The 14,163-nt window shown below is 43.3% G+C and overlaps 1 protein-coding gene across 1 annotated transcript; it reads left to right on the top strand.

Moving 5' to 3' along the window:
• On the top strand, nucleotides 1-7,996 carry Timm17a (translocase of inner mitochondrial membrane 17A). The gene is made up of 6 exons (XM_090341431.1): nucleotides 1-77; nucleotides 2,897-2,996; nucleotides 3,137-3,200; nucleotides 4,785-4,913; nucleotides 6,018-6,128; nucleotides 7,541-7,996. The coding sequence occupies exons 1-6, from the start codon at nucleotides 52-54 to the stop codon at nucleotides 7,624-7,626; spliced, it is 516 nt and encodes a 171-aa protein (XP_090197557.1). The 5' UTR covers nucleotides 1-51; the 3' UTR covers nucleotides 7,627-7,996.
• The last annotated feature ends 6,167 nt before the right edge of the window (nucleotides 7,997-14,163 follow it).

Raw genomic sequence — 14,163 nt, 5'->3', positions numbered from 1 at the left:
GAACAGTTTCCGCCTCTCTGGCCCGGCATCCCCCGCGCGGCGTGAGTCAAGATGGAGGAGTACGCGCGGGAGCCTTGGTGAGCCTCACCTGCCGGCCTGGCCTTCCTTTTACTTGTACGCCCGCGGTCTCCGGGAGTGCCAGTTTACGTCCGCCGCAGCCGGGCTGGGCAGCGTGGGCGGCTTGCCGGCTGCTCAGGCTGGGCGCCTCCGGCCTGGCCCCCGTGACCTTGCCGTGGGCTGTGTCGGAGGCCCAGGCGTGGGCCCGGTCACCAGATGCTGGGGCGGGGGGGGGGCGGTGGAGGGACTGGCCAGCCCCGCTTGCCGGCTGAGGTGACCTTGGAGGCGTCCCAGGCCCAGGGAGGGGGGTGTCATTCTTGAAGTCTGCTTTGTGGGGAGGTTTGTGGCTGCCGGGTGAGTTAACTTCTGAGGAGCCCAGCCTAGGCTCCCCCCAAGGGCTGGTGCGTTGGTGAGAGAGGGAAGGAATTAGTTGGGAAAGAGGAAGAGTTAGTGTCGTGTGTCCTCTGAAAAGCTACACGCGGGGGCCTGTTCATTCAGCGCTGAGTGAGAGCTCGGAATTGTACGGCCGTGTTGGAGTCCCTACGGGGCTCAGGTTGTCTTCGAGGTTAAAACCTGTGGGGTCCTAAATGAAAAGTTAGTCTTCACGTTTGTGTTGTTCCACATCTTTCCGCTCGTAATAGCATCTAGGACTTTCAAGTTACTGCTTTCCTAACAGCAGCCCCGTCCCCAACACATAAAGGGTATGTTTTAGCCCTTCCTGGCTGTTCACACAACTCTTTCAAAAATGGTTACCCACTTTCCTTTATCATGCGTGGATATGTAGAGCTCATTCACCGTATATTACTATTGGGTGCGGTGTAATGAAAATAATTTTGTTGAATTAGAGCTCATAAACCCCTTCCCTGCACTTAAATGGCCCACGCCTGTAATCCTAACGACTCAGGAGGCTGAGATCTGAGGTTCTCGGTTCAAAGTCAGCCCAGCACAAAAGTCCGTGAGACTCTTATCTCCAGTTAACCAGTAGAAAACCAGAAATGGTACTGTGGCTCAGGGGGTAGGGCAGTGGCCTTGTTCTAAAGAGCTCAGGGACAGTGACCAGGACCACAGTCCAAGCCCCGTGACCAACAGTAAATAAATAAATAAAATAACTGTGCTACGTTGGAAACTGGGTTTAAAATTTTAATCTCTTAAATTGTGGGCCTCTTCAGTATTAAATTACTCTAATGCAAGCCAACTTTCAAAGTTTACTGCAGCTGAAAAAAATTTACTGTAGCTGGAGAGTTAATATCATTGGTTGTAGTGTAGATTTTTCTATGTTTATTTGCTTTATCACAGTGTTTGACTTACAGCAGACATCACTTGTTAACTGAATGAATTAAGTGGTACTCAAATGAGGAAATAAGGCTGGATTTGGTTGCATGCCTGTATTCCTAGCACTTTCAGACTGAAGGAGGAGTGTCTTGAGTTCCAGCCACTCTGGTTGAGACTCTGTCTTAACAAACCCAAAACAAAAGGAATAGGAAGTTAAACCTGGTTGACTGGCTTCAACCTGTTACCCCAGCTCTTTGAGAGTGAGACAGGAGAATTGTGGAATTGGGAGTTTGAGGCCAGCCTGGTCCTCATATTTCATGAAAACATACACCTTAAAAAGAAAAAAGTTGCTCTTCCAGGGACAATGTCTAGAGGACACCAAAATGGTCTAGCAATTGACATGCCGCCATAGGCATGTCATAACACAGCCTCTAACAAAACCAGGCTGTCCCCAACCCCTGGCAATAGAATTGTTTACCTTTACACCAAAAAAGTTGGGAAAGCACCAAAATCTGCCTGTGGTGTGTGCCCAGGCTGACTTGGGGGGGGGGGTTGTGCTATGAAACACGAATGTCAAAAACAAAGAAACATGTCAGCAGGGCCTATGGGGGTTCAATGTGTGCCAAATATGTCCCGGACAGGATCAAGCACGCTTTCCTTATCGAGGAACAGAAAATCATTGTGAAAGTGCTGAAGGCACAAGCACAGTCAGAAAGCTAAATAAAAATAGGAAGCTGGGCCGGGAGTTTGGCCTAGTGGTTAAAGTGCTTGCCTAGCCTGCATGAAGACCCGGGTTCGATTCCTCAGTACCACATATGTAGAAAAAAGCTGGAAGTGGTGCTGAGGCTCAAGTGGTAGAGCTCTAGCCTTGAGAAAGTCCAAGGACAGTGCTCATGCCCTGAGCTCAAGCCCAGGACTGGCAAAAAAAAAAAAAAAATAGGAAGCTGCTTGTGTGTGCCTAGGATGCAAGAAGTCTATAAATTGCTAGCAAAGAAAGAACCTTTTTGATAAAAAGGCTTGCATAATAAAATGTCAAAAAAAAGAAAGAAAAAAGTTAATATCAATTCCACTCTTCCTAGGTTAGATGACTAGAGGTTGAATACATATGAATGTGTTTCATATATGTTTTCAATCTCTCTCTCTCTCTGTCTCTCTCTCTCTCTCTGTCTCTCTCTCTCTGTCTCTCTCTCTCTCTTTCTCTCTCTCTCTGTCTCTCTTTCTTTTGGTGAGTCATGGGGCATGAACTCTGGGCCTGGGCACTGTCCATGAGCACTTCAATTCAAGGCTACTGCCCTACCCCTTGAGCCACAGCCCCACTTCTTGTTTTCTAGTGGGTAATTGGAGATGAGTCTCTTGGTCTTTAATGCCGGGCTGGCTTTGAACCTTGATCCTCAGATCTCAGCCTCCTGAGTAGCTAGGATTACAGGCATAAGCCACCTTCCGGGGTATCTTTGTCTATATTTGATGGGCCTTGCTTTGGGATCTGTTGTATCCCTTACTGTGTTACCAAAGGTTTTATGGGTCATGGATAGGAAATAAGGTGATCTTTTTTTTCTTCTGTTCTCAGCCCTTGGAGAATTGTGGATGACTGTGGTGGGGCCTTTACAATGGGCACCATAGGTGGCGGCATCTTCCAAGCCATCAAAGGTTTTCGAAATTCTCCTGTGGTAAGTGGGTGGTCTTCTCTTGTCAGCACTTGGAACCATGGTTTAGTTATATTGCAGGTGGCCTTCTGAGTGGGCCAGAACGCATTCATTATATTCCTAATGCATTATGTGTGGACCTACGTACATTTGTTTTATTGTAGGGAGTGAACCACAGACTACGGGGGAGTTTGACAGCTATTAAAACCAGGGCACCCCAGTTGGGAGGTAAGCAGAACTTTGCCAGTTGTATAGCAGACTATTCTTTCCTTTTTATTTGAAGATGAAACTATACTGTTTTCCTTTTTCCCTCCCTCCAGACCTGCCCCTCTGGTTTTTGTTTTTCTTTTGAGACATTGCAAATGCTTCCACATTTGCAATCATCCTGCTTTCTCCTCCTAAGTTCTAGGGTTACAAATGTGCACCATCAAGCCCAGAAAACTGCTTGCTTCCCCTCCCCCCATATGCCAGTTAGTGTTTTGTTTTTTTTTTTCCTCTCGGTCATGGGGCTTGAACTCTGGGCCTGGGCACTGTCCCTGAGCTCACTCTTCAGCTCAAGACTACCACCCTACTCCTGGAGCCATAGTGCCACTTCCAGTTTACCAATGGTTAATTGGAGATAAGAATTTCACGGACTTCAGTGCCCAGGCTGGCTTTGAATAGCGATCCTCAGACCTCAGCCTCCTGAGTAGCTAGGATTACAGGCGTGAGCCATCACGACCAGCCAGCTTAGTTTTATTATTACTTTTTACCATTTTATAAAGTTAATGGTTTTAGTTTAACAACTTATCACAAGCCAGTATCCCTGTGCTCACGCTCACATGTGTTCTCTCTGTCCCCCTCTCCCCCTCTCCCCCTCTCCCCCTCTCCCCCTCTCCCCCTCTCCCTTCCTCCCTCCCTCCCTCCCTCCCTCCCTCCCCCTCTCTTGATGTTGGCTGTGGGCACTGTCCCTGAGCTTTGAGCCACATCCAGCTTTCTGGTAGTTAATTGGAGATAAGAGTCTCACCAATTCCTGCCCAGGCTGGCTTCGAACTGCAGTCCTTAGATCTCAACTCTTGAGTAGCTAGGATTATAGATGTGAACCACTGGCACCTGGCTAAGTTGATTTAATTTTGTTGTTGTTGTTGGTGTGAGGCTTGAACCTGGGGCTTGGGTCCTGTCTCGGAGTTTTTTTTATTCAAGGCCACTTTGAGCCACAGCACCACTTCCCCCTGTAGGCTCTTGATTTATGGTTTTGTTCAGTATAATAACTCTTGACACAAAATATGTATATTCATTTTAGAATTGAAAAACATAGAGAAAAATCCAAATTATACCACCTGTTATTTCACCCAAAATTTAGTATATGTATGTAGGGTTCTTTGTTTATTTTACTCTTTATCTCCAACTAGCAAGTAAAAACTAGAAGTAGAGCTTGGCTAAAGTAGTAGAGCAGCACCTTTGTGCAAAAAAAGGCAAGTAGTTGTTGAAGGCTTTGAGTTCAAGCTCAAGTACTGGCAAAGAGTTTATATGGCCTCTTTTAGGCCTGCCTGATTCCCCTTTTTAGTTTGCCTCTCAGTGCTCAGATTGTACCCAGGAACTTGGCACGCTAGGGAAGAGCCCTATCTCTGAGCCCCTAGGTGACTTCTTAGGGGTTTGGGGCAATTTCTAATTTTCTAGCTGATAGAGTACAGTCAAGCAAGAGTTTTGATAGTTGTTTGGTATTTATTTAAACAATATTTGACAAATCGTTTTGAGATGATAGAAAATATTATATAAGGTGAAAAGAAAAACTGAAATTAGTGTTCTGTTTTGTTTTCTTAAATAAAATAGGTAGCTTTGCCATTTGGGGTGGTCTGTTCTCCATGATTGACTGTAGTATGGTTCAAGTCAGAGGAAAAGAAGATCCCTGGAACTCCATCACGAGTGGTGCCTTAACAGGAGCCATCCTGGCAGCCAGAAGTAAGCCGTCGCTGCAGATACCTTAGTGGGAGCCAGGTTTGCGGGTGCCTCCGTCTGTTTCCATGCAAGGACATCTATAATATAGAAAGTTGAACATTGCTTAATTTGGTACAGCATGCTTGTAAGAATATATGTGGTATTTACAAAAAGGCAGGGAAGAGTCTGTTTCTTTAGAATGCTTGAGAGTAAGAGTTGAATGTCCTTTTTGAGATAGGGTCTTGGTAAGTAGTCCAGCCCACACACACTTAAACTTTGGATCCTCCTTGCCTCGGTTTCTTGAGTTCTGGGATTTATAGGTACCCCCACACCCAGCTAAATTATGTGATTTGCTTTTCTTTTTCTGCTGCTGGGGATTAAACCCAGGCCCTTGTACATGCTACACAAACACTTTATAACTGAGCTACATCCCCAGCTCTTGAGAGGAATTCTTAACCATATATTACAGTGGTTAAGAGCAGTTCAAGGGCCGGGAGTTTGGCCTAGTGGTTAAAGTGCTTGCCTAGCATGCACAAAGACCCGGGTTCGATTCCTTGGTACCACATACATACAAAAAATGCCGGAAGTGGTGCTGAGGCTCAAGTGGTAGAGCTCTAGCCTTGAGAAAGTCCAAGGACAGTGCTCAGGCCCTGAGCTCAAGCCCAGGACTGGCAAAAAAAAAAAAAAAAAAAGAGCAGTTCAAGTCCTAGTTTGAGGCATTTATTGGCTTTGTCACTGAGCAGTAGGCAGAATTTCTATGCTGTATTTTCATGACTCTGCAGACTGTGTAGGGTTCTTAGGAATACAAAATCTTAAGCCATCTTCTGAATCTTTGTGACTGAAAGCAAATGAGAATTTCTTTGGGCTTAATGGTTTAGATCAGAGATTTGTTGACTTTTTCTGTTTACACACAAAGCCTAAATATTTTAGGCTTTACATAAATGGGAGAACATGTCTGTATTCCAGTGTAGCTTTATTTACAAAAGCAGGCAGTGGGCTAGATTTGACCTGTGGGATGGAGTTTGCTGATCGTGGGTTTTTGGATAATAAGAAAGAATTTGGGAATGGAAGATGCAAGTCACCATATGGACAGCTCTTTACAATAGCCTTTGTCATTAATGTCTTCAGACGGACCGGTCGCCATGGTTGGCTCAGCAGCCATGGGAGGCATTCTCCTAGCTTTAATTGAAGGAGCTGGTATCTTGTTGACAAGATTTGCCTCTGCACAGTTTCCCAATGGTGAGTTTTCTTTCTCAATACCATATCTCAGACACTTTGGAATGGTTTCCTGATGTCATGAAAGAACATACTTTATTGCTAAAAATGGGTAGTTGCTAATTTCTCTTAAGATATTATTATGCTATATATCATGAAGCCTATGGTAATAGGTCCAGCTTCTAGTTGAAAAAGTATTATGTTGAAAGATATAACCATGATGTTTAGCTAGCCATTGTGATAAAAACACTTTGGGTACTTGAGTTGTTGGTGTTTCTTCATACATCTCAGATGGCATCAGTGTTTATCTGCTAGTCCAGGAAATTTCTGGTCATTCTTCAGATGTTTGAAGGAATGTTCTGCAGATGTGTAATGTAACAGTAGTCAACAACAAAAGGTTCTTAAAGCAATGTAAAAAGATTGGCTAGAACTATATTGAAATGGTGTTGATGTGTATCTTTGGCTTCTCTCTTTTACCCAGCATTCTGAAGTTTTCTGTAATGATGAATGTAAATTCATACTGAATTTAAAAGGTATCAAGGGAGTGGTGTATTTGGAAAGCTTCAGAGACTTTTGCCCCTTTGTCTCTTTTTTCATCTACTTTAGTTTCCCTGAAGAAAAAAATTAATTTTTCTCTTAAAGTCTTTTAAGAGCCATGCATTTTCCCTCTAGTCACAGGCCCCGTCCTCCTTTGAAAACTAAACCTGTGATTGTTCTGTAGCAAGCTGAGTGCTACCTTCTCCTTTTAGAGTTCCTTCTTTAATAATTGGTTACATAAAGTGGATTGCTGAGTTCTTCTAAAACATGATTGTTACTTAAACTTTGAGCCAATAATGTGTTTGTTCAATTGCTTATTTAACATCAAGAGGTGAGAATTTTTCAATCTTTTTTTTTTTTTTTTTTTTGCCACTCCTGGGGCCTGGACCCAGGGGCCTGAGCACTGTCCTTGGGCTTTCTCAAAGCTAGAGCTCTACCACTTGAGCCAGTGCCACTCCCTGCCTTTTTTGTAGTTAATTGTAGACAAGAGTCTCATGGGCTTTGCTGCCTGGGCTGGCTTCAAGCCCCAATACTCCGATCTCAGCCTCCTGGATAGTTAGGGTTATAGACATGAACCACTGGCTAAGTACATGCTTTAGTGGATTCCTCAAGTCCTGATAGATGACAGTTTGATGCAGCATCTACTTTAGGAGTGGTTCCTTCTTGACCTGATGCGTCCCTGTGAGGGTGAAGTGTCCTTGGTTGTCCTGAAGCATCAGGAAGGCTGGTCCATCACCGCACACTGAACTCGAGGTAGGCAGATCTGTAGAGAAATTCAGGTTGCAGTTCTTATGTAGCACCGACTGTTTTAACTGATGGGTTCACTGCACCCAGAGACTTGTTCTTTTTAATTGAGTGATGCTCACGTTCTCTCAAAACTTTTTATTTCTGGATCACAGGTCCTCAGTTTGCTGAAGACCCCTCCCAGTTGCCTTCAAGCCAATTGCCGTCCTCACCTTTTGGAGACTATCGACAATATCAATAGATTTTCTTTCCCAGGATTTCTTTAACTGAGTGAGCTGCATTTCAAGAAGAATTTCAGATCAAGTTACGTACAATCTGTTTTTACAACTATAGGTGGGACAACTGTGGCCAAATGGGCCGTGAAGAGACATTTAGCACTTTTTTCTATTTAAAGGAACATGGAAGGAGAATAAGTGATGCTGCATTTTATTTATACACACTTGGATTGCATTGTGATCAGAATGAATGTCTAATATCGTTAAAAGAAAAGTGCTTAGAAGATGAAGGACCAAAGGGCAGATAACATGAGACAGGATCATCACTTCCTTGGGGACTTCTCTACCTGGTATATGTGTACAGTTAATGAAACAATAAAAAGCTCCGGGATCTTACTCCTTCTCTTAAGATTCAGTTGTAGAGGTGTACTTTTCATACTAAGTATGCTACAGATAATGCATGTTTTCTACTTACCCCTCATCTCCCTTAAAGTGAATGGTGTATGAGAAGAGTAATGCAGAGTCGGCACAATCATTTCACAGTGAAATGCTTTATGGATTGAAGGACATGGCAAAATACATACCCATTTTGAAAGTAGGCTATGCTATGTTTTGGTTTTAAGGATGCCAGATACAAACCTTTAGGGCAGCTATATCTTGATCCTGATCATCAGAAACCTTAACCACAACTGACTTGTTTTCAACGTAACAAATTCTATATGAGAAGACTTTTTGAAAGAAAATGTTTGATGGTGATTATGCTCAAAAGTAAAGTACAGGCTGGGCATGGTAGCACTTGCCTGCAATCCCAGCATTTGGGAGGCAAAAATAGGATCTGAGTTGGAGGCCAGCCTGGGTTGCGCTGTCTCAAATTAGAAAAGAAAATGTAAGTTGTTTTAAATGTGTTTCAAGTTCTCTGAAGCTGCCCTTCCTGAGGAATATGTTGTCTGGTTGGCTCTGGACAATGCACTTGGATTTGGTGGTAGGCCGTGATCCTGATTGTGTTAGTGACTCCCTGCCGGCCTCTAGCAACGCCTGCATGAAGTGGAGAACAGATCCGTGTGGGTATTAACTCAGTGCCAACTGTGGTCATCGGGTATATGTAATGTTTGTTAAGTGCAGTGACAGCCTGTGTCAACATGCATTTTCTAACTGAATGATCTCTCATGGTATGCATGTGCCATGCTGTTCATTCATTTGTTGACGGTCATGAACTGTTTCTAATTTTTGTCTGTGGAGAATTAAGCGTTGACTCATAAGTGTCTGCCTGAGTCCTTTCCTTTAGCTGACTTGGATGTACACGTAGGACTGAGGTGTTGCTGGGTCATATGATAGTTCTATGTTTAACTCTGTGGAACAGCCAAACCATTTTCCACAAGGGCTGCACCTTTTTAGTACTCCCAAGAGTAATGCAAGAGGGTTCCAGTTTCTCCACGCCCTTGCCAACACTTGTTAATGTTTGGTTGTTACCTCTTCTCCAGACCCATCCCACACACATCTTCCCCCGCCCCAGGTGCTGGGGATTCAACTCAGGGATAGAACAATATTCCCTACCTCCCAGCCAGGTTTTTTGTTTGTTTGTTTAAATGACCATTCTGAGTATATATAAAGCAAGTATCTCATTTGTTTTTATCTGGAGGCCTGTTTTTGGTGTTGCATTTTGGTTTGATTTTGTACTTTGGAGACAGAGCCATGCTCTTGGTTCTGGTCTGCATTTCTGTAAACACTGACCACCAACCTGAGCTTCCATGTGGGTACATATTGAACCATTCATGTGTATATTAGCTGTTTGCATTTTCTTTGGAGATAAGTTGTTTTTTAATCTCCAGCTCTTTGACCTTCAGTTGTAAGTATAAGTGTAAATATAGCCGTATATATATATATATATATATATATATATATATATATATAATAAGTTGCAGGAAAAAAAATGCTTTCTTGGATGCCCCACAATCCTTATTTTTTAAATAGTTTGTTGATATGACTGGATCCCGGTTAATGGAGACTGAATTTTTTTTTTTTTTTTTTTTTTTTGCCAGTCCTGGGCTTTGAGCTCAGGGCCTGAGCACTGTCCTTGGACTTTCTCAAGGCTAGAGCTCTACCACTTGAGCTTCAACACCACTTCAGCTTTTTTCTATGTATGTGGTAAGGAGGAATCGAACCCGAGTCTTCGTGCATGCCGGGCAAGCACTCTACCACTAGGCCAAACTCCCGGCCCCTTGAAGATTGAATTTTATGGGATGCTGGTGTGCTTTGATTAACTTGGTATCCCCAACCCGGTGTATCAGAGGCAATTCTTGTGTACAAATGAATGGAGAGAGAAAGGTAAGAATGGATGGGAAAGTAATTTTGGGGAGGGATTTTACATTTTCTGCTGTCACATGCATGTCATTTATTTCTTTATTGTGCCAGTACTAGGGCTTGAACTGAGGACTTGACACTTTCACATGGCTTTTTCACTCCAGGCTGCCATTCTACTGGTTGAACCTCAGCTCCACTTCTGGCTTGTTGCTGGTTAATTGGAGACAACCTCATGGACTTTTTCTGCACTGGCTGGCTTCAGGTGATCTTCAGATCTATGATCTATGATCTTCAGCCTTTTGGTCTGGCTTCAAATAGCAATCCTCAGAACTCAGCCTCCTGAGTAGCTAGGTTTACAGGCATGTGCTACCATTGTCTAGCTACAGTTGCTAATAGAACCCTTGCAGAAACAAGCAGATGGGAGGTTTTGCCTAGTTTTGTTTTACTTTTCTTGGAATACTGAAGTTGTCTCAATTTCCCAATTGAATGCCCAGCAAAGAGATCCATCTGTTTTTCTCCATTTCCCAGTGTCTGACGTTTGTGTGAAGTTGGCATGGGTAGTGGATTCTGAGTTAGGGTTCAGGAGAAAGGTGCACCTACTAACCACTGCAGCCTTTGACAGTGTAGTGAGAGCTCCACCTTGTGGTGTGCTTGTTTTAGTTAAAGTTACTGAATTCTTGGTCATGAGTCACTGATTAGTGTACCACAAGTTTTGTAAATCTATGGAACACCACCACACTGTTTCCGTGAGCACTGACTGTGGCTTCTTTCTTCCTACCATGGCAGATTTGAAACCTTGACAGAGACTCTTGGAGCCATATCCAGCCTGTGAAGGGCAGGGGCTTGATCTCGGGGCCTGGGCACTATCCCTGAGCTTTTCTGCTCTAGGCTAGCACTCTACCACTCAGAGCCATAGTGCCATTTCTGGTAGTTAATTGGAGGTAAAGGTCTCACAGACTTTTTTGCTCTGGCTGACTGAACCACAATCCTCAGATCTTAACTTCCTGAGTAGCTAGGATTATAGGTGTGAACCATTGGTGCCTAGCTTTGACATAGATTCTTGACAACATGATCAAGTGAATGATAAATTATAGGCAGAGATATCTATGTAGTTCAAAGTCTAAAGCTTTTCCAAGAAATGCAATGACAATTAGGACACTGGGTAAACAAATGTTATATATATTCATGTACCTTTCACATAATACAAAAAATAAATATTCCTTACACGGTCAAAGTTTCACTTTTTGTTTTATTTTGAGATAAGATCTCAACTGTATAGCCCAGGATGGTCTCAAATATGAGATCCTTTTGCCTTGTCTTCCTGAGTCCTGAGACTACAGGTATGTATCATATTAACTAGTAGTTTGTGCCCATAGAATTTTTTTGTTTTGTTTTGTTTTTGGCCAGTCCTGGGCTTGAGCTCAGGGCCTGAGCACTGTCCTTGGACATTCTCAAGGCTAGAGCTCTACCACTTGAGCCTCAGCACCACTTCCAGCTTTTTTCTATGTATGTGGTACCTAGGAATCGAACCTGGGTCTTCATGCATGCTAGGCAAGCACTCTACCACTAGGCTAAACTCCTGACCCTGTGCCCATAGAATTATATAATCACTAAACCATTTGTTTCTGTGAGAAATAAGTTTGCCAACCAAAGTACAATATTTGTATATATTTTAATTTCATTTATTTATTTATTTTGTGTGAGTCATGGGGCTTGAACTCTGAGCCTGGACGCTGTCCCTGAGCTCTTCAGCTCAAGGCTACTGCCTTACTCTTGGAGCCACAGCACCACTTCAGGTTCTCCAGTGGTTAATTGGAGATGAGTCTCCTGGACTTCAGTGCTCAGGCTGGTTTGAGTTGCAATCCTCAGATCAGAGTCTCCTAAATGGCTAGGATAATAGGCATGAGCCACCACTCCCAGCTTTTTTAACATTTCTAACACAGTCTGTTAGCAGTTAATCTCCTTAATTTTTGTTTGTACAAGATGATCTTTATTTTTGACAGAAATTTAGGTTATAAGCGTTTTTGCTTTTTCTCAAGGCTAGTGCTCTACTACTTTGAGCCTCAGCTTCTCTTCAATTTTCTGGTAGTTAATCGGGGATAAGAATCTCAGATTTTAGCTAGGTGAGGTGGCTCACGCCTGTAATCTAGCTACTCAGGAGATCTGAGGATCAAGGTTCAAAGCCAGCCCAGGCACAAAAGCACTCATCTAAGACTCTTATTGCCAATTAACCTGTAGAAAATGGGAAGTAGCTGGGGCCAGGAGTTTGGCCTAATGGTAGAGTGCTTTCCTGGCATGCATGAAGACCCGGGTTCAATTCCTCAGTACCACATACATAGAAAAAAGCTGGAAATGGTTCTGAGGCTCAAGTGGTAGAGCTCTAGCCTTGAGAAAGTCCAAGGATAGTGCTCAGGCCCTGAGCTCAAGCCCAGGACTGGCAAAAAAAAAAAGAAAAGAAAATGGAAAGTGGGGCTTGGCTCAAGGGTAAGGTGGTATCCTTGAGCGGAAGTGCTCAGAGACAGCACCCAGGCCAAGTTCAAGCCCCATGACCCACCAAAAAAAAAAAAAATCTCAGATTTAGGCTGGGCATTGGCTCACATTTGTAATCCTAACTACTCAGGAGGCTGAGATTTGAGGATTGCAGTTCAAAGCCACCCTGGCATGAAAGTCCTTATCTCCAATTAACCAACAGAAAACTGGAAGTGGCACCGTGGCTCAAGAGGTAAGGAGGTAGTCTTGAGCTGAAGACCTTAGGGACACTGCCCAGGCCCAGAGTTCAGGCCCCATGATCCACCAAAAAAAAAAAAAAAATTAAGAAAAGGATCATAAGGATCATTAAGCTCTTGGAAGGTTGATGCAGGATAGTGAATTAAAAACCTACACAGAGAAACTTAAAACGCCATAAAAGTTACTTTGCCAGCACTGGTAGTTCATGCCTGTAACTAGCTACTCAGAAGGCTAAGATCTGATGTTCACTGTTTAGGGCTACCCTGGGCAGGAAAGTCCATAAGACTTAACTCTAATGAACTAATCAGGAAAAGCCAAAAGTGGTGCTGTACCTGAAGTAGTAGAGCATTAGCCTTGAGCACAGAGGCCTCAGAGACAGTGCCTAGGCCCTGAGTTCAAGCCCAGGACCAGGGAAAAAAAAAGTCACTCAGAAAAAAACCAAAGAAGTTACTTTATTACCTGACATATGTCACTGTAACCCCTCTTTATATCACCTTTTTTTGTTGGTTGTGAGGCTTGAACTCAGGGCTTCGGTACTATTCCTGAGCTTTTTCGATCAAGGGTTGCATTCTACTACCACTTTGAGCCACATTTCATTTCTGCTTATCTGGAGGTTAACTAGATAAGCATGTCAGTGTTTAATGCTTGGGCTGGCTTTGAATGGTGATCCTCAGATCTCAGCCTTCTGAGTAGCTAGAATTACAGGTGTGAGCCACCATCACTCATCACTTTTATAATAACAAAAAAATATTTTTTAAAGAAATACAACTTCAAATTTCCAATGACAAATACAGAACAAAAAGAAGTTTCCAGCAAGAAGATTGCTGTAGTTTCTTTTTACATAATTTTTTACATAACAGTATTGGGGCTTGGATTTAGGGCCTACGCACTGTTCCTGGACCTTTTCCACTCACGGCCAGTGCTTTTATCATTTGAGCTCCAGCTCAAATGCTACTCTTTGATGTTTAATTGAAGATAGTCTTTTCCTGCCCAGGTTTGCTTCAAATTGCAATTCTCAGATCTCAGCCTCTTGAGTAGCTAATAATACATGTGTGAGCCACTAGTGCCCAGCTGTATTATTATTTTGAGATATTTTGTTATGTAGCCCAGGTTGGTCTTCAACACCTGTCTCAACTGCCCAAGTGTTGAAATTGCACGACTGTGCCTATTTTTATCATTTTGTTGTTGGTGGTGGTGGGGCTTAGACTGGGCCTGGGTGCTGTCCCTAAGCTCTTCAGCTCAAAGCTACTGCCCTACCCCTTGAGTATCAGGGCCACTTCGGTTTTCTAGTGGTTGATTGGAGATGAGTCTCACTGACTTTTTAGTGCCTAGGCTGACCAGGATCCTCAGATCTCAGCCTCCTGAGTAGCTAGGATTACAGGCGTGAGCCACCTCTCCTGGCTGTTTTTAACTTTTTGAATATAATATGCTAAGGTGATTAATTGATAACTGGCTTTGGTAGTCTTTTAAGGTTCAAGGTTTTATACTAATCATTAATTTAGGAAAATTCCTGGCCTTTTTAATGTTTCTTATGT

This window comes from Megascapheus bottae, chromosome 10 (genome assembly GCF_031878675.1).
Source record: "Megascapheus bottae isolate mThoBot1 chromosome 10, mThoBot2.hap1, whole genome shotgun sequence".
Classification (NCBI taxonomy): domain Eukaryota; kingdom Metazoa; phylum Chordata; class Mammalia; order Rodentia; family Geomyidae; genus Megascapheus; species Megascapheus bottae.
Note: the sequence above shows the minus strand (reverse complement) of the source record. Positions and strands in the feature narration are given on the sequence as shown.